This window comes from Nansenia antarctica, assembly GCF_963989245.1.
Source record: "Nansenia antarctica genome assembly, chromosome: 6".
In the NCBI taxonomy this organism is placed as follows: Eukaryota; Metazoa; Chordata; class Actinopteri; order Argentiniformes; family Microstomatidae; genus Nansenia; species Nansenia antarctica.
The window spans coordinates 54001473-54020654 of NC_137676.1; the positions used below are offsets into that span (position 1 = coordinate 54001473).

Consider the following 19182-nt stretch of genomic DNA (forward strand, 5'->3'; position numbering starts at 1 on the left):
TGGATGATAGTAACTGATACATACATGTAATGGAATTCATTGATATGTTTATAGGGAAGTATACATGTTCTGTGTACGTGTATAGAGACAGACTATTCATCAGATGGGACATTACTAGCGGTGACACCCCGATCCATATAACCATGGTAACCACGACCGCACATTATTCAAAAACAGACAAGGCGACAACACGAGCTGTCTCCGTGGCGATGACACCGTCCTTCCCGGTTGGCTGTCCTGTCAGTCAACATACAGGACGTTTCCCATTGGTATAGATCGGGATTGGAAACCTTTCCCGCCGGTAAAGGGGAGTGATTAAGTGGGGTAAGTCTCCTCACAAACCAACGAACGCACCGTGTTTTATTGGCCAATCAATCGTCAATCAATCAAACGCTGTTTGGAATGTGCTCTTTTCTTAAATGGGCTGCACTTGGTCCCCCGTCCACCCCAGCAACTCCATCGTAAAGTTTGCAGACGACACCACCGTGGTGGGCTGCATCTCGGGGGGGGACGAGGCGGCGTACAGGGATGAGGTAGAGCAGCTGAGCAAGCTGTGCAAGGTTAACAACCTGCTGCTGAACCAGTCAAAGACCCAGGAAATCATCGTGGACTTCAGGAGGAAAAAATCTGAGGTCCAGCCCCTGCTCATCGACGGAGAGAGCGTGGAGAGAGTCTCAACCCTCCGATTCCTGGGGGTGCACATACAGGATGACCTGTCCTGGAAGAACAACACAGCAGCCATCATCAAGAAGGCACAACAGCGGCTCTTCTTCCTGAGAGTCCTCAGGAAGGACCACAACAAGCAGGAGATACTGGTGGCCTTCTACCGCTGCGCAGTGGAGAGCATCCTCACCTACTGCATCTGCAACTGGTTCTCCAGCTGCACAGCCGCAGAGAGAAATGCGCTACAGAGAGTCGTGAGAACAGCCCAGAAGATCACCGGCGCCCCCCTCCCCTCTCTGGAAGAGCTGTACAACACACGCTGCCTCAGGAAGGCCTCCAAGATCTCCAGAGACCCAACCCACCCTGGGTACGAACACTTTGCCCGGCTGCCCTCGAAAAGGCGGTACAGGACCATGGCCGCAAGGACAAACAGACTGAAGCTTAGCTTCTACCCCAGGGCCATCCAGGCCCTGAACACAGCTAAGACCTAGGTTCTGGGCCCTGGACAGTCTGGACGGATTGATGGCAGCTGCTGGATCGAAAAATCAGGTGTAGTGCTGAGGCACAAATGTGTACATTTCAAGCCTGCAAACTGCGACACTTTAAATGAATGTGCAATAACACTATGTGCAATATGACAACCCTAGGATACATAAGGTTGCAGAGAAATAGGAAATGTTAGAATAGGTATAGCATAGCAAAGAGTACAGCACAGTGTTTTATCTGTACAGTATAGTATAGTGGATAGTGTACATAGCCTTTATTTATGTAAACCAGCTCCTTTCCCTTCTTGTTTTTTAAGTTGTTTTTTTTCTTTCCTAGCACCAGGGGAGCCACCCCTCCCAAATGTCGTTGTTTGGTACCTGTACTATAGCAATGACAATAAAGACCATTCATTCATTCACTTGTGCAAGGTTAACAACCTGCTGCTGAACCAGTCAAAGACCCAGGAAATCATCGTGGACTTCAGGAGGAAAAAATCTGAGGTCCAGCCCCTGCTCGTCGATGGAGGGAGCGTGGAGAGAGTCTCAACCCTCCGATTCCTGGGGGTGCACATTCAGGATGACCTGTCCTGGAAGACCAACACAGCAGCCATCATCAAGAAGACACAACAGCGGCTCTACTTCCTGAGAGTCCTCAGGAAATACCACCTCAAACAGGAGCTGCTTGTGACCTTCTACCGCTGCACAGTGGAGAGCATCCTCACCTACTGCATCTGTGTGTGGTTCTCCAGCTGCACAGCCGCAGAGAGGAAAGCGCTACAGAGAGTCGTGAGATCGGCCCAGAAGATCATCGGCGCCCCCCTCCCCTCTCTGGAAGAGCTGTACAACACACGCTGCCTCAGGAAGGCCTCCAAGATCTCCAGAGACCCATCCCACCCTGGGAACGAACACTTTGTTCGGCTGCCCTCGGGCAGGCGGTTCAGGACCATGTCCGCAAGGACAAATAGACTGAAGCTCAGCTTCTACCCTAGGGCCATTCAGGCCCTGAACACAGCAAAGACCTAGGTTCTAGGCCCTGGACAATCTAGACAATTTGATGGCAGATACTAGATTGTAATCAAGTGCAATACTGAAACACAACTGTGAACATTTCAAACCTGCAAACTGCGACACTTTAAATGAATGTGCAATAATACTATGTGCAATATGACAACCCTCGTGCACATAAGGTTCAGAGATAGGAAATGTTAGGATATTTATAGCATAGCATAGAGTACAGCACAGTGTTTTATTTGTATAGTATAGTATAGTGGATAGTGTATATAGCCTTTATTTATGTAAACCAGCTCTTTTCCCTTCTAGTATTTTTTTTTTTCTAGCACCAGGGGAGCCCCCCCTCACAAATTTCGTTGTATGGTACCTGTACTATATTAATGACAATAAAGACCATTCATTCATTCATTCACTTATATAGCGCCTTTATCCAAAGCGCTTTACAACGGCCTCTCATTCACCCATTCACACACACATTCACACACCAGTGGCGGCAAGCTACCATGCAAGGTGCCGGCCCATTCACTGGGAGCAATTTTGGGGTTCAGTGTCTTGCCGAAGGACACTTCGACATGTGGCCAGCCAGGGCTCGAACTGCCGACCTGCCAACCTTGCGATCATTAGACGGCGGCTCTACCTCCTGCGCCACAGCCGCCCCCTTTTTTTGTGAAAAGAAAAGAAAAATACAAAATAATTTCTTGCACTGAGCACCCTCCCCGAGACACACTCCCAGGGAGAACAGAGCTCAGGGTCAGCCATCTTTGGCGCCCCTGGAGCAGGAGCTTAAGTGCAGTGGTAGGCACCTTACTATACCTCCGGTCACCGGCACCACATCCGGCTCCCTCCTGGGGTGGGGATCGAACCTGCGAACTACTCACCACCTACTCACCAGCCTCTAGGCCGTTGTTTCTCATCTGGTGGGTCGCGACCCAAAAGTGGGTCACGGACTCGTCCTGAATGGGTCGAGTACAGTATGTGGTAAAAAAACAACAACAAAAAAGTATATTTGAACACTATAAAAGCCCAAAAATAGTTTTAGTGTTTAGCTTTCTGACGTCAGGCACAGACGTGCGTGAAAGACGCGCAGTACGCTAGCCGTTGCCGTGGCAACATGAACGTAGCCTGTCACTTGCCATTCGAGCAGCTAAATTATGGCCAAGCGCAAATTCGTTCCAAAGTATGTAAACAATTAAAATATTACCTCGGCTAACTGTTCCCCAAAACACCAGCTGCTGTCATTTACGTACATTGACGATAAAAATGGACTGAAACCCTTACAGCACGTACAGGCATTGTACCACTCAGAAGTCGTACTTGTCACACTTTTACAAACTTTTACAAAAAGAACAGAAATGGCAGCCTTCCTTTCAGAGACTAACTCGCCTTATACTGAGCTGTTTGACAACGAAATCTGTCTTGCACGATTTGCCTATCTTGCTGATGTGTTTGAGCACCTCGACACATTAAAAGTGTCTATGCAAGGGGGGGAAATGCCCTGAAAAGAATTCTAACGGCGTATCTCACAAAACCGCAAGCCCGGTTTCACGACTACTCACAACGACTACTACTTCCTGGAGAAACATGGAGGTGATCGCTGGATCAGTGACCCCTTCGGGAATCGGCATGGAAAGCGTCACGTTGCGCATCTGTGCGAAAGTGGCTTCTCAACTTTTTGTCCGGCTCGACTCAAAGCAGATTAACAGGTTGGACACTGAGAATTATCTGAGGGTAGCTCTGTCTACCGTCACCCCAGTCATTGAAACTCTTATTAGGAGCAAAGCACGTCCCCAATTATCTCACTAGCTTCCTCAAATGCTTGTTAAGTGACTGCCTGTTCAGTAGGCCTACTCAGAGAGATTATCATATTGTGTGTGTAAACACAGATATGTTGTTATGATGTTAATTTTATTAATATTCACCAGGATCAGCAGCACGCAGTTGTGATGTTCATACTCATCGGTTTATTAATCAGGATCAGTTTGTGATTGCTAGAGTCATGTGCTCTATGTTAAAAAAAAATGTGTTTGTGTAAATAGATTTGCTTGGTTCGAATTCTATAAAAGTGGGTCGCGACTTAACGACCATGGGAAAATGGGGGTCCCAATGCCAGACCAGTTGAGAACCACCGCTCCAGGCTACCTGCCACCCCTACATCTGACCCCAGGCCTGTGTTGCATGGTCCAACAGTTCATTGTCTCTACACGTGTCGTGCAAAGAGAATAGACTTCCAGGAGTCGCGCTCCACATGTCTTTACGTATAAGAAAGTAAGTAAGGGTGACGTTGATCGACATTTTTAGACACTTCACACAAAGTTTGACCGTGTGTGATGACCTGGCCCCTTCCTCCTCAACTAACCCTCCCCCCCCCGAACCTGCTCACCCTCCCCCCACCTGCCCCCCCCGAACCTGCTCACCCTCCTCAACTAACCCTCCCCCCCCCGAACCTGCTCACCCTCCCCCCCCCACCTGCCCCCCCCGTACCACAATAACAGCGACAGAGTGACGTTGACCGAATTTTTTGGACACTTTCGACAAAGTTTGACCGTGTGTGATGACCTGGCTCCTTCCTCCTCACCTGTCCTCCCCCCCCTCCCCTCCTCACCTGCACAGCCCCCCCCCCCCTCTCCCCTCCCCCCGCCCCTCTCCCTCACCTGGCGCCCGTTCCCCTTGGAGTCCGGCAGGCTGCATCGTCCCAGACTGCCGTTGGGCGTGGTCCCGCAGCTGCTGATGATCTGCAGCTGCTTCTCGGCGCGGTCTGCGCGGTCCAGCAGCTCCTCGATGAACTGCTGCAGACGCACCTTGGCGTTGGCCTCGCGCGCCGCCGTCTCCTGCAGGAACTGGTCGATCTGAGACACCTCCCTGGAGGGGGGGAGAGTGGGGGGAGAGGGGGGGGGAGAGAGGGGGGGGACAGGGGGACACAGGTGGTCAGGAAAGGCAGCAGCTATTGGCTAGAAGCTACGCACTGAGCACTGAGCCCTGAGCACGGGCCGCGACACACACAGATGGCGTCTTAGGAACTAACGGTACGTACAAAACCGCACACTCACACGCGCGTACGTGCACGCACACGCCCACACGCATTAACTAAGTGCGGTGCACAGGATGAGCGATGGCTGGGGCCTGTAGCGATAGCTACATCAGTCCCTCTCTGCTGTACGATCTGTCTCTGTCTTTCTCTCTCTCTCTCTCCTTCTCTCTATTTCTCAAACACACCGACACACACACACACACAGTCCCGTTTATATTAAACACACACGCACACGCATACACACACACACAGGCAGGCAAACACATCCCCACACAAACGCAAAAGCCGACTGATTAACGCTACCAGACTCAATATCCCAGTTTTATACATATATTTTCCTCTCCTTTCATCTCCAGCTTCCTTCACTCTCCCTCTTTCCCTCCCTCCCTCCCTCCCTCCCTCCCCTTCTCTTTTTCAAGCTTGTTTATCCAGACCTTTAAAGACCCATTCTGTAATTCCCTGAAGGACACACACACACACACACACACACACACACAGACAACATCCTCCGGTTGCTCTCCCCGTGTCTGTGTGTATGCGGCGTGTCCGTCCTTCTAAACAGCAGCAGCCGCTCCTGTCCAAACAATCTAGCTTAGCGCAGCTCAACGCGGCCCCGGTCAGGAGGCTGACAGTTTGATAAGGGGGCGGGGCTGAGCGGCGGCTGAAGGTCATGTGTTCACAGCCCGACGATGACAGTTTGTCCCAGACGCTGATGACAGAGACCACATACGGGCACACACGCACGCATTAATGCGCAGACGCACATGCACACACTACACTCTACTACAGGACAGATAAAAACACACATCACACACACCAACGCACACACGCATGCACGCCCACACACACACACACACACACACACACACACACACACACAAATCACTACGCACGCTCGCTCGCACGCACATACACTCTACATTCTACTATAGGGCGGATCCAAATACATTAAATGACAGACATTAAGATGGAGGGGAGCTTCGAGTTTCACAGAAGGCTACAGAATGTCTGGCGTCAGGCAAAACAAACTTTTCCTTGTTTCCATGGCGAAGGCCATCCCGGACGAGATGCGCTGATGAGAACTAGCGTTTGATTCAAGGGGAGAAACGAGAGCAGACACCAAATCAAAAACGATACGTGTTAATGAATAAATCGGTAAAGATCAAACTACTATCAAATGAACGGGCAGAGAATGAATGAATGAATGAATGGTCTTTATTGTCATTGCTATAGTACAGGTACCAAACAACGAAATTTGGGAGGGGTGGCTCCCCTGGTGCTAGGAAAGAAAAAAAAACTAAAAAAACAAGAAGGGAAAGGAGCTGGTTTACATAAATAAAGGCTATGTACACTATCCACTATACTATACTGTACAGATAAAACACTGTGCTGTACTCTATGCTATGCTATACCTATTCTAACATTTCCTATTTCTCTGCAACCTTATGTACCCTAGGGTTGTCATATTGCACATAGTGTTATTGCACATTCATTTAAAGTGTCGCAGTTTGCAGGCTTGAAATGTACACATTTGTGCCTCAGCACTACACCTGATTTTTCAATTTTCAAGAAGCCCTTCTCTGGGCTTTGGCGGTTACCGCTTCTCTGAACTGTAGTTTTGAGGCTTGAAATTCAATTATATCGCAACATCCAAATGTCATGATACTAATATATAAGCCTCTTAGTACCCTGAAATACAAGCGTCTTTAGTATCTCACACGATTGTGCTTGTATAACACAGAGTGACAAATAATCAACATCTTGTATCTCTTCTATCTCTTCGAGAGAGAGAGAGGCGTCTCTCTGGGGTGTTTTAATCAACCTCATCACCTCGTTCGAGGCTATACAGTGTCTGCCTGCATCTCAGCCTCCGCCGCGTTCAAGGCTATGCCTCTCTCCCCACCTCTCTCACTCATCAAGGAAGTTGGGAGCACAGAGAAACCGAGCTAGGCTAATGAGCGCAGCCTAAAGTAGACCAGACCAGTCATGCAGAACCTCCGTTTGCTAGAATGCCCTCCTTCGCTTGTTCTCCTTCCCTCGTTCTCTCTCTCTCTCTCGTAGTTTTTTCATGAGAGAGAGAACAAAGGAAAATAAAGGGACAGTTAGTCCACCGTTTGTCGTTTTTTGGGGGGAATGAAATGGCATCGTACTCTAAAGTGCAAAGGGACAGTATGTTTGAACTCACAATTGAAACGGTCTCCCTCCTCTCTCTCTCCCTCTCTCCATCTCTCTCTCTGTCTCTCTCCAAGACCAAAGAAATAGAAATTGACATTTCCAACACACACTGTATCGACAGGCACCAGTGTATCTCTCAACTGCCATTTTGTATTTGCATGGTAGAATTGTGTGTGTGTGTGTGTGTGTGTGTGTGTGTGTGCTCACAGATGATAAATGTATGTGTAACGGAGTAGAAAGGTCAAGTTCAATTATAGCTAAAATAGGTATAAACTGCGCCCTCTAGGGGTTTAATGACGTGGTATATCCGGGGTGTGTCCGTGACCCGGATGCTGTGTCCGTGACCCGGATGCTGTGTCCGTGACCCGGATGCTGTGTAAATATAGCTGGACAGTGCAATTGCACGGGACGTAACGTGATCTCCCTCAGTTCATTCTTAACCACTGATGCGGTAAGGTCATGTTTTCTGCAGGGTCTGAGATCGCATATAATTTAAGAGATTATTAATGTACCTATGTTTTATTTGAATGTTTGATAAGTAAGATAGCTGTTTTGAGTTTCCCATTCATAGTATGTTAGTTTGGAACATATCACAAGTTTGTTAATGTGAGTTTTCTGTTGTTAACAATGATGGCGCTAACGTGAATGTCCGTGTGTAACATCATTTTAGAATGTAGCTCGATGACCCTGCAAGTCCCGTGTCCAGAAATTGATGCACTGTTTTCTACAGGTAATATTATTATTGTTGTGTTATTATATGTCTGTTGTTCTGTTAGTAGACCGTATTGTATGAGGTTGGGTCTTCCACCTCGCTAGTTTGCAACACGCTCGCGGCTTACCTAGCAGTCAGGTTGCAGCCATTGTTGCACGTGGTGCGCATGCGTATTCCAAGTGCGTGGTTTTTCCATGCATTTGGATGTTATGATTTCTTGTTGTTGTTGTTAAATGAATACCACTATATGATCACACAAGTGAAGATTTATGTAGTCTACACATTTTGTATTTTTGTTTCATATTATTGTTATAATTTGTGTAGTATGAGTGACTACTGTATGCTCAGTTCATTCTTAACCACTGATGCGAATGTAGCTCGATGACCCTGCAAGTCCCGTGTCCAGAAATTGATGCACTGTTTTCTACAGAATAAATGAACGTGAGCCATCCAGCTGAGAGTGATTCATGAAAAGATACACCCCGTCACATTGGTGCCGTGACCTGTGGACCTGAAGTCAACTCTTCACCTTGACCCGGGACCACTCTGCTGGATCACTCTGCTGGACCGCTCCTGCGTGCTGTCTGGTGGGCGGCGTATGGTTTCACTCAGTTCATTCGGTGATGTTATGCACAAATGGATTGTTGAATTAATGAATGTGATCTGTGATTTATTTTAGTTTTATTGCTGTTTTGGTGACATTTTTCTTTACTGGTCTTTTATCTGATTAGTCTGTATAGTACTGTTTTCTTGAATTGTAATTCAACATGAGCCACAGACCAGGATGTTTCAGTACGCCACTAAGCAGTAGCATTGGGAGGGGTAGAGCGATCCTCCTCAGTGGAGGTAGGGGGATTCCAGTGTTGAGTTATGATAGTCCTGTTCAGGGGGGTGATGTTCATGTTGTGGGTAGTCAGGATGCTGCTGGGGCCCTTTCAGTTAGTGGGGACACAGTTCCTTCTCAGAGCCACGACATTGATCATGCACCGAGCACACGGGTCAGTGATGCCCCATCCCCAATCTCTGCTTTCCAGTTACCTAATGTAGTGAGCCAGATGAGTGACATAATTAGAGATGTTGGTCTACAGCTGGCAGATAGCATACTTGCACGCCTTGACTCAACGCTACCTCCTCTTAGCACTGCGCATGCACAGACCACGGCCACTGATACATCCACCCAGAGTCTAGACCTGTCCCAAGTCCAGTTGGTACCTCACAGGAGGGTGAAGGAGCCTCCAACGTTCAGAGGGGATGATAAGGACGCAGTGAATGTGCGTGAGTGGGAAGACATAATGAAGAGTTATGTGAAAAAGGCGAACATCAGAGCAGATCAGCAGGCGGAAGAAATATTCACCCATCTCAGGGGCAGGGCTAAGGATGTAGTGAAGTATGGGACGAGGAGCAGTGGCATTAATGTCGCTGAAAACCCAGAGGCCATCTATGGTCTTCTACGTAAGCATTTTGCTGCTGTTCCCTGTTCACCTATCCCCCTAGCCGACTTCTACACCACGCTGCCGAAGAGTGGTGAGGATGCGTATGACTACTGGCTACGCCTCAATCAAGCTGCAGATGTTGCCACTGATCGCCTCAAAGAACAAGGTAAAACACTTGAGTGCCCTCTCCTGGAGGTGACACGTATGTTCATCAGGAACTGTCCATCCAAAGAGCTTGCCATGACTTTCAGATCAAAGACGATCGATAAGTGGACTGCTGTAGAGGTCCAAGATGTACTTGACGAGTTCCACACTCAGGTGCGCTCGAACGGTGTTGCCGCAGCCGTGAGTAAAAGGCCCAGTGAGGGTGTGCTAGTGAACAGAGTTGAGATGTCAGGCACTGATATGTGTTCACCTGAAAAGCAGGATACTCGCCCAGACAAGGGGGCAGAGGCCTTTGAACGTATCATCTCAATGCTAGAGAAAGTCCTAGTGGAGAAGTCTGCTCCTGCTAAGGACATGTCAAACAAGCAGTATAGACCCAGCCCCCCCAGGATTGAGGGTCTGAATAACCTGCCGTGTGCTGTGTGTGGCGACGCTAGACACTCTGCTTGGACTCACTGCCGTGACCAGAGGCTCTGCTTCCAGTGCCATTCGCCTGGACACCCCAGATCCAAGTGTCCGATGCAGGGGCGTGCCCAGTCGGCGCAGCAGGGAAACTTATAGATCTGCATTCAAGGGAGGACTGTGCAGATCCTGTTGATATCTCTCCCAATGATGAAATGGCTGATTGTGAGTCAACATACAAGTCATTCATCTCCAGAGCGCCTTCGAACAAAACAGTAGTATTTCAAGGTCTACACCGAGTCCAAAGGTCTGATAGTTTATTCTACACCACTGTCTCCGCTGCAGATGTCTCTCTTAGAGCGATGATAGACAGTGGTTCTATGGCATGCACGCTTAGCGAGGCTGCGGAGGCGCGTCTCTTGCAGCGTAACCCTGATCTGAGAGGATGCCCCGCTGATGATGTCATTATCATAGGATGTGGTGGTCACCGAGTTGTACCTAAGGCAATATACAATGTCGATGTGGTGGTGTATGACTGCAAGATGGTCATCCCAATGCTTGTGGTGCCTGGACAGACCGATGACATGATACTAGGCAGTAATGCCATCAAGAAAATCCTAGAGTTGATGAGGAAGACTGACAGCTATTGGCGGCTGATATCTGAACATGGTGGTGGCAGTGATGGGGACTGTCATCACTTCTTCTCTCTCCTTTCCAATACAGAGAGATGGAGGGGTGAGACAGTGCCTGAGAAGGTTGGCACACTGAAGCTACAACAGTGTGTGGTGCTACAGCCAAATAGTGAGCATCTTGTATGGGGCAGACTCCCTGTGTCGGCACCTATATCAGAGGGCAGTACGGTGGTTGTGGAACCAACTCAGTCCAGATGCAGACCGAATAAAGTTCTGGTTGGCAGAGTTGTTACGCCGATGTGGGGCGACCGATGGCTGCCTATGAAGGTTGTGAATCCCACCGGTGAGCCGGTAGTGCTGAAGCGACGTGTTCCCCTGCATTGCCGCTGAAGATCTGTCCCCGCCCGACCACATTCAGTCTTCCCCACAATCCGTGACTGGTGAGTCTGTAGCAAGGCCCAAAGAAGACATCAGAAAGGCACTGGAGGAACTTGGTCTACGCGACCTAGACTTGGACGCGTGTGAAGTCTCTGACCTGTGGAGAGAGAAGCTTTGTCAGCTTGTTGTGAAATACGAGTCAATCTTTTCACGCCACAAGTTGGACTGTGGTGAGGCGTCTGACTTCGTGCACAAGATACATCTGGTGGACGAGAGGCCATTTCGCCTGCCCTACCGCAGAGTGCCACCGAACCACTACGAGAAGCTGAGGTCTGCCATCAACGACATGGAGGAGAAGGGCATAATTCGTAAGTCCAACAGCGAATATGCCTCGCCCTTGGTTCTTGTGTGGAAGAAGGATGGAGGATTGCGCATCTGTACGGACTTCAGATGGCTTAATGCGAGGACAACGAAAGACGCACATCCGCTGCCTCATCAGGCTGACGCGCTGGCTGCACTAGGTGGTAATGCCTACTTCTCCACAATGGACCTTACCTCTGGTTTCTACAACGTGCCTTTACATGAGGACCACAAGAAATACACTGCGTTCTCCTCTCCCTTTGGCCTGCATGAATATAACCGGATGCCTCAAGGGTTGTCCAACAGCCCGGCTACGTTCATGCGGATGATGCTCTCGATCTTTGGGGATCAGAATTTCACCAGTCTATTGTGCTACCTAGACGATGTTATGGTCTTCGCTCCTACAGAACAGCTGGCACTCGAGCGTCTAGAGATGGTTTTCTCTCGTTTGAAGTACAACAATCTCAAATTGGCTCCAAAGAAGTGCTATCTTCTGCGGAAATCAGTACGGTTTCTCGGCCATATCATCAATGAGTCAGGAGTGCAAACGGACCCTGGAAAGGTTGAAGCCATTAGCCAAGTACAGGTATCCGATCTGATGGACAGTGATGGGGTGTCTCCTTCACAGAAGAAGATTAGGTCCTTCTTGGGCATGATGCTTTACTATCAGCACTTCATTGAAGATTGTTCCTCTAAGGCCAGACCCCTATTCAAGCTTCTCTCTGGACAGAACGCTGGAGAAAAGGCACGCAGAGGGAGAAAACCAGTGAAGAAATGTCACAATCTTGTAAAGCTCAAACCAGCTGATTGGACGCCCGAGTGTAGGGATGCTTTCGAGACATTGAAGCGCGATCTCCTGCATTCTGTAACCCTGGCCCATCCTGATTTCGCAAAGCCATTTATCCTAGCAGTGGATGCTTCATTCGATGGGATTGGCGCCGTCATCTCTCAGCTCCAGCCTGGTGATAAAGTTGCAAGACCAGTTGCCTTCGCTAGTAGGACGCTGTCACATGCTCAGTTGAACTATCCAGCTCACCGACTTGAGTTCCTGGCATTGAAGTGGGCTGTATGCGAGAAGTTTTCCCACTGGCTGAAGGGAGTGCATTTCACAGCGTGGTCGGATAACAACCCCTTGACCTACATCCTAACGAAGCCCAAGTTAGATGCATGCGAACAGAGGTGGGTGGCCAAACTTGCTGCATATGATTTCGATCTGAATTATATCCCAGGGCCTAGGAACATAGTCGCTGATGCGCTGAGCCGTGAGCCATTTGTTAAGTCCTGTGTGAGCCATCGCCTGGTGAGGGAGCCTTACCTGTCCTTGCTGGATCAGGTGAATGGAGTAGTGGCTGGTACGGTGCAGGACGCTTTCCGGCTGACTACCAACTGTCAAGGTGTTCAGCACACTGATGTCGACACAGATGAGGTCCTGAGTCCTGAGTCTTCTGGAGGTGCCATTAGTGCTGAGGAGGTGTCTGCTGTCATGGACGTCCATCGTACTGGGGGTGTTTCTCAGCTGCCCTACATTAATCCGGAGTATTTGCAATTGCCCGAGGAAGACCCTTCCATCGCCATCCCACAGAGTCAATTACACAATCTCCAGCAACAAGATGCTGTAGTGAGCAGGGTTCTCTTTTATATGCAGCGACATAGGAAACCAAATGCACACGAGAGAACAGCTGAGTCTAGCTGTGTGCTCAGGCTGTTGAAACACTGGAAGAAGTTGAGAGTGCGTAGTGGACTCCTCTACCGTGTGAAGAGAGACCGCATCAGGGACAAGAGGATCTTTCAGTTCGTCACTCCAGAAGCTCTGAAGCGACAAGTCTTGCATGGAGTCCACGATGCTGCTGGCCACCAGGGTCGCTCAAGATCATCCTCTCTGGCCAGTGAACGATTCTTCTGGACAGGCATGCAGAGGGATGTTGAGAATCACGTGAAGCACTGTCAAAGATGTATTTTGGGGAAGACTCCTGAACCACACGCCCGAGCACCTCTTGAGAGCATCCGCACTTCAGCTCCTATGGACTTAGTGTGTATCGATTTTTGGACCGCAGAGCAGAGCGACAAGAAGACCATTGATGTTCTTGTTGTTACGGACCATTTTTCTAAAGTAGCTCTTGCCTTCCCCTGTCGGAACCAGACTGCGAAACAAGTTGCCCGCTGTCTATGGGACAAGTTTTTTTACATATATGGGTTCCCCAAAAGAATCCATTCGGATCAGGGAGCTAACTTTGAGAGTCGGCTTCTAAAAGATCTACTAGAGATGGCAGGTGTGCATAAGTCCCATACGACTCCATACCACCCCATGGGCAACGGCGTCACAGAGAGGTTCAACAGGACCCTCGGGGGCATGATAAGGGCCCTCCCTCCACTGAGCAAGTCCAGGTGGCCACAGATGCTCCAGACACTGACCTTCTGCTACAACTCCACTGTGCATGAGACCACGGGCTTCGCGCCATTCTACCTGATGTTCGGACGGGTCCCACGGCTGCCCGTGGATGTCATGTTTCATCATGTGCTGGAGGATGATGCCGTTGTCAGTCGTCATGAGTTTGTGCAACATCTGAGGAGAGATCTTTCTGAAGCAGCACAGATCGCTCAAAGGAATGCCATCAGGGAACAAGATCGTCACGCCAAACTGTACAACCGGAAGGTCAGAGGACTGCCGTTGGGTGTTGGTGACAAAGTGCTACTTGCCAATCGAGGTGAGAGAGGGAAGAGGAAGATCGCAGACCGGTGGGAATCAACTCCTTTCGATGTGGTGTCTGTGAGATCGGACATCAACGTGTACAGGATCAGAGATGTTGTCACGAATAGAGAGAAGGTTGTACACAGGAACATGCTGCTTCCGGTTGACTTCTTGACAGTTCCGGAACAAGATGGGAACCCGGCATCCCTAGAGGAGTCGCAGTCTATAGCTTCCTGTGCCAGTGTTCAGGGCTCTGTCACCTCTGATGTTGAAGAGGCCTCTCGGTTGCGCACCAGGGACTGGGTCTTGGAGTCGCCTGAGCACGCGGGGGCAGAGAGCATCCATGAGGAAGAAGTCAACGGAGGGACTATGCCCGTGCCGAGTGCCTCGAAGGAAGACCGACCAGATGAGTTGCTGGATAGTGTTCCTGATGACTCTGTACCTGACTGCCACACTGATTATCCCCCTGACACAGTATGTGACACAGTACACTCACCTGAAGCTAGATGTGATGCCCATGGTGACCTTCCAATTCTAGTTGAGGTTGAGCCGAAGCAGGTAGTTTGCACACGTTCACAGAGTGCTCAAGTTCCATCAGTTGTCACGAGATGTGGGAGGAGTGTTAGGAACCCAAATAGGCTTATTTGTGAGATGTCAGGGCAGATGCTTAAAGGGAGTACTGAGCCTTTCATAAGTTCTGCATTTAGTTTCATTGCGGCGTCTATGTAGGGGCGTAGTGCATCCAGTTTTTTTTCTTTATTTATTTTGCTTCCGGTCTGAGTCGTGACCTAGAGTCATGAGATCCTCTTGTAAGGGCAAAGTTATGTACAACTGTGGGATGTAGATGGCATCTCTTTCTCCTCTGTGATAAGTACGGGTTTTGGTACCAATCTGTCCTTACACACTTCTTATGGAAGAATTTATAATGTTGAGTTTTGGTACATCAGTGCTCGAGATCCACGTTGTTTTTTTGTTTTGTCATTTGTTTGTTTTTTCGCTCCTGTTTTTTTTTTTTTTTTTTTTACTGTCCTCCGGTTTTCATGCTGTTGCCCCATTTTAGTATAATTTAAGGGGGGTGTATGTAACGGAGTAGAAAGGTCAAGTTCAATTATAGCTAAAATAGGTATAAACTGCGCCCTCTAGGGGTTTAATGACGTGGTATATCCGGGGTGTGTCCGTGACCCGGATGCTGTGTCCGTGACCCGGATGCTGTGTCCGTGACCCGGATGCTGTGTCCGTGACCCGGATGCTGTGTAAATATAGCTGGACAGTGCAATTGCACGGGACGTAACGTGATCTCCCTCAGTTCATTCTTAACCACTGATGCGGTAAGGTCATGTTTTCTGCAGGGTCTGAGATCGCATATAATTTAAGAGATTATTAATGTACCTATGTTTTATTTGAATGTTTGATAAGTAAGATAGCTGTTTTGAGTTTCCCATTCATAGTATGTTAGTTTGGAACATATCACAAGTTTGTTAATGTGAGTTTTCTGTTGTTAACAATGATGGCGCTAACGTGAATGTCCGTGTGTAACATCATTTTAGAATGTAGCTCGATGACCCTGCAAGTCCCGTGTCCAGAAATTGATGCACTGTTTTCTACAGGTAATATTATTATTGTTGTGTTATTATATGTCTGTTGTTCTGTTAGTAGACCGTATTGTATGAGGTTGGGTCTTCCACCTCGCTAGTTTGCAACACGCTCGCGGCTTACCTAGCAGTCAGGTTGCAGCCATTGTTGCACGTGGTGCGCATGCGTATTCCAAGTGCGTGGTTTTTCCATGCATTTGGATGTTATGATTTCTTGTTGTTGTTGTTAAATGAATACCACTATATGATCACACAAGTGAAGATTTATGTAGTCTACACATTTTGTATTTTTGTTTCATATTATTGTTATAATTTGTGTAGTATGAGTGACTACTGTATGCTCAGTTCATTCTTAACCACTGATGCGAATGTAGCTCGATGACCCTGCAAGTCCCGTGTCCAGAAATTGATGCACTGTTTTCTACAGAATAAATGAACGTGAGCCATCCAGCTGAGAGTGATTCATGAAAAGATACACCCCGTCACATATGTTTGCTCTTCTTTCCAGGTCCCTGGTCTCCTCTATCCATCACACACACACACACACACACACACACACACACACACACACACACGCACGCACACACACACACACGCACACAGACACACAGACACACACACAAAAAACCACACACACACACACACACACAGTGATGTGGTCCATATCGACTTGGGGGCACTCAGGCTGTCTGAGAGATCAGGAGTCAGGCTTCACAACCACCACAGACCATCACATCTCTCTGTCTCTCTCTCTCTCTCTCTCTGTCTCCCTCTCCCTCTCCTCTCCCTCTCCCTCTCTCTCTCTCTCTCTCTCTCTCTCTCTCTCTCTCTCTCTCTCTCTCTCTCTCTCTCTCTCTCTCTCTCTCTCTCTCTCTCTCTCCTTTCCCACCATTTCTCTCCCTCCCTCCCTCTCTTCCTCTCTCCCTCCCTTCCTCCCTCCCTCCCTCCCTCTCTCCCTCCCTCTCTCCCTCCCTTCCTCCCTCCCTCCCTCCCTTCCTCCCTCCCTTCCTTCCTCCCTCTCTCCCTCCCTCCCTCTTTCTCACCTCCCGGTCCAGCAGGAGGAAGTGTAAACGGACGACCAATAGGATTTGAGCAGGGCATTATGGGATGTCACCGGCGTCAACAGAAGAGAGAGAGAGAGAGAGAGACAGAGACAAGCGGAGAGAGAGAGAGAGAGAGAGAGACAGGCGGAGAGAGAGAGAGAATGGAAGAGAAGGACTGAGAGGCAGCTGAATATATCGTCTCCTAAACCTCTCATGCCGTATGAACACAAGCTTACGGGCTTTTGTAGAACCGGCTCGACGTCACCTTGGGGATGTAGCTATGTACAGTCGGATTGGGTAGTTTGATTCTCCTCCTCTCCTCCTCCTCCTCCTCCTTTCTCCTTCTCCTTCTTCTTCTTCTTCTCACCATCCCAGAGGATCGAGTGTGTCTTGTCAGGCTTGAATTAAAGATGAGGTAGCAGGGGTTTGTGCAGTAGAATCACGTTTTTTTGCCGAACCCCAAGTGTGAACGGTGGGGGGGGGGGATACACAGACGGAATGTTGTTTCTGGGGGTTTTGCTGTGTGTCGGCAATTTTGAGGGTTGAGAAAGAGGCCATTTTCTTGCGGAATGCTGAGGTAATACTGGATGTGTAGGCAAAAAAAAAGGTGGACGGTTTGAAAGGCTCAATGAAGCGACGACGTTGTCCCACATGTTTCTGACTGACAGGGCCTGATTGACATTCAGGGAAACAGCCCTCAGCAACAGGGATTAAGACAACGTTGCAAGGCTTCTGTCTGTCTGCCTGTCTCTCTCCTGCTCTCTCTCCTCTCTATCCTACTCATCTCTCTCTCTCTCCAAAATAACAACACTGTTTTTGTGTTGACGGGGAGAGGGGGAGGGGGGGGGGGGGTTGGGGGGAGTGCAGAATTGTTTGTCTGTGTTCGAGTCAAGCGATTCGCTGTTTTTATCTTGCATAGCGTTTATATAGCGTGGCATTGTGACAACGCAGTTCTTTAGTGACACTGGTGTCACTCTCTCTCTCTCTCTCTCTCTCTCTCACACTCTCTTTCTCCCTTTCCCTCCTTGGAGACTTTCCCTGATGGATTTAATGCACCATGTTGACTGACTGACTGACTGACTGACTGACTGACTCATACTGACTGACTCATACTGCAGATGAACCCAGAATGATGATCTGTTAGAGGGGGAGGGGGAGAGAGAGAGATGGTGAGATGAAGGGAGAGAGGAGGGGAAGAGGTGGAGGGAAAGGGTGGGGGAAAAGGTAGAGAAGAGAGATGCAGATAGGGGGAGAGATAGAGATAGTCAAAGAAATAGGGATAATAGAGGGAAACAAAGGAGGAGAGGGAGGGAGTAGAAGAGTCGGATGGAAGGAGAGAAAGAGAGAGATGGGCGGAGGGAGACAGATGGGTGAAGAAAGGTGGAAAGGCAGAGATGGTAGAGAGAGGGGGGAGAGAGAGATAGTGAGAGAGACAGAGAGAGAGAGAGAGAGAGAGAGATAGTGAGAGTGAGAGAGAGAGACAAAGAGAGAGATTGTGAGAGAGAGAAAGAGAGAGACAGAGAGACAGAGAGAGAGAGAGAGACAGAGAGACAGAGAGAGAGAGTGAGAGAGTGAGAGAGAGAGAGTGAGAGAGTGAGAGAGAGAGTGAGAGAGACAGAGAGAGAGAGAGAGAGAGAGACAGAGACCAAGAGAGTGAGAAAGACAGAGAGAGAGAGAGATAGTGAGAGAGAGAGAGAGAGAGAGAGAGAGAGTGACAGACGGTGAACAGCAGACTCCAGCACAGTCATGTGAACACAGAGGCGTGAGGAGATGTGAGTATATGAGATGCTCTGCTTTCCTGTCGTCAATATTAATTAAAACACACCTCTGCCTTCAGGCGTTACTCAATGTTTCTCCGTCCCTCTCTCCCTCCCTCCCCCCCAGTCCGGCTTCCCTCCCTCCCCCCAAGTCCTGCCCAAAGTATCGCCAAAGGCGAAAATGAGCACGCACACGCACGCACACACACACACACACACACACACACACACACACACACACACACACACACACGAGAACACCACAGAAGATCACCGGCGCCCCCCTCCCCTCTCTGGAGGAGCTGTACAACACACGCTGTCTCAGGAGGGCCTCCAAGATCTCCAGGGACCCGACCCACCCTGGGCACGTACACTTTGTCAGGCTGCCCTCGAACAGGAGGTACAGGACCCCGGCCGCTAAGACAAACAGACTGAAGAACTGCTTCTACCACTGGGCCGTCAAGGCCCTGAACACAGAAAAGGCCTAAGTTCTGGGCCCAGGACAGTCCGGACGGATTGTATGGCAGCTAGTGCTGAGGCACAAACATGTACATTTCAAGCCTGCAAACTGTGACACTTTAAAATAACGTGAAAAAATACTTTTGTGCAATATGACAACCCTAGTTGACTATCTGTGCAGTATAGTACAGTGGATTG

General features: G+C 49.1%; 1 protein-coding gene across 1 annotated transcript in view; it reads right to left on the reverse strand.

Moving 5' to 3' along the window:
- The window catches only part of fbxo41 (F-box protein 41), a gene marked incomplete at both ends in the record, with an annotated part of 62435 nt that overhangs the window by 23445 nt on the left and 19808 nt on the right, over positions 1-19182 (reverse strand). Inside the window, 1 exon segment of the mRNA XM_080535254.1 lies at positions 4811-5018. Within this exon segment, the coding sequence (XP_080391380.1) occupies positions 4811-5018 (208 nt within the window).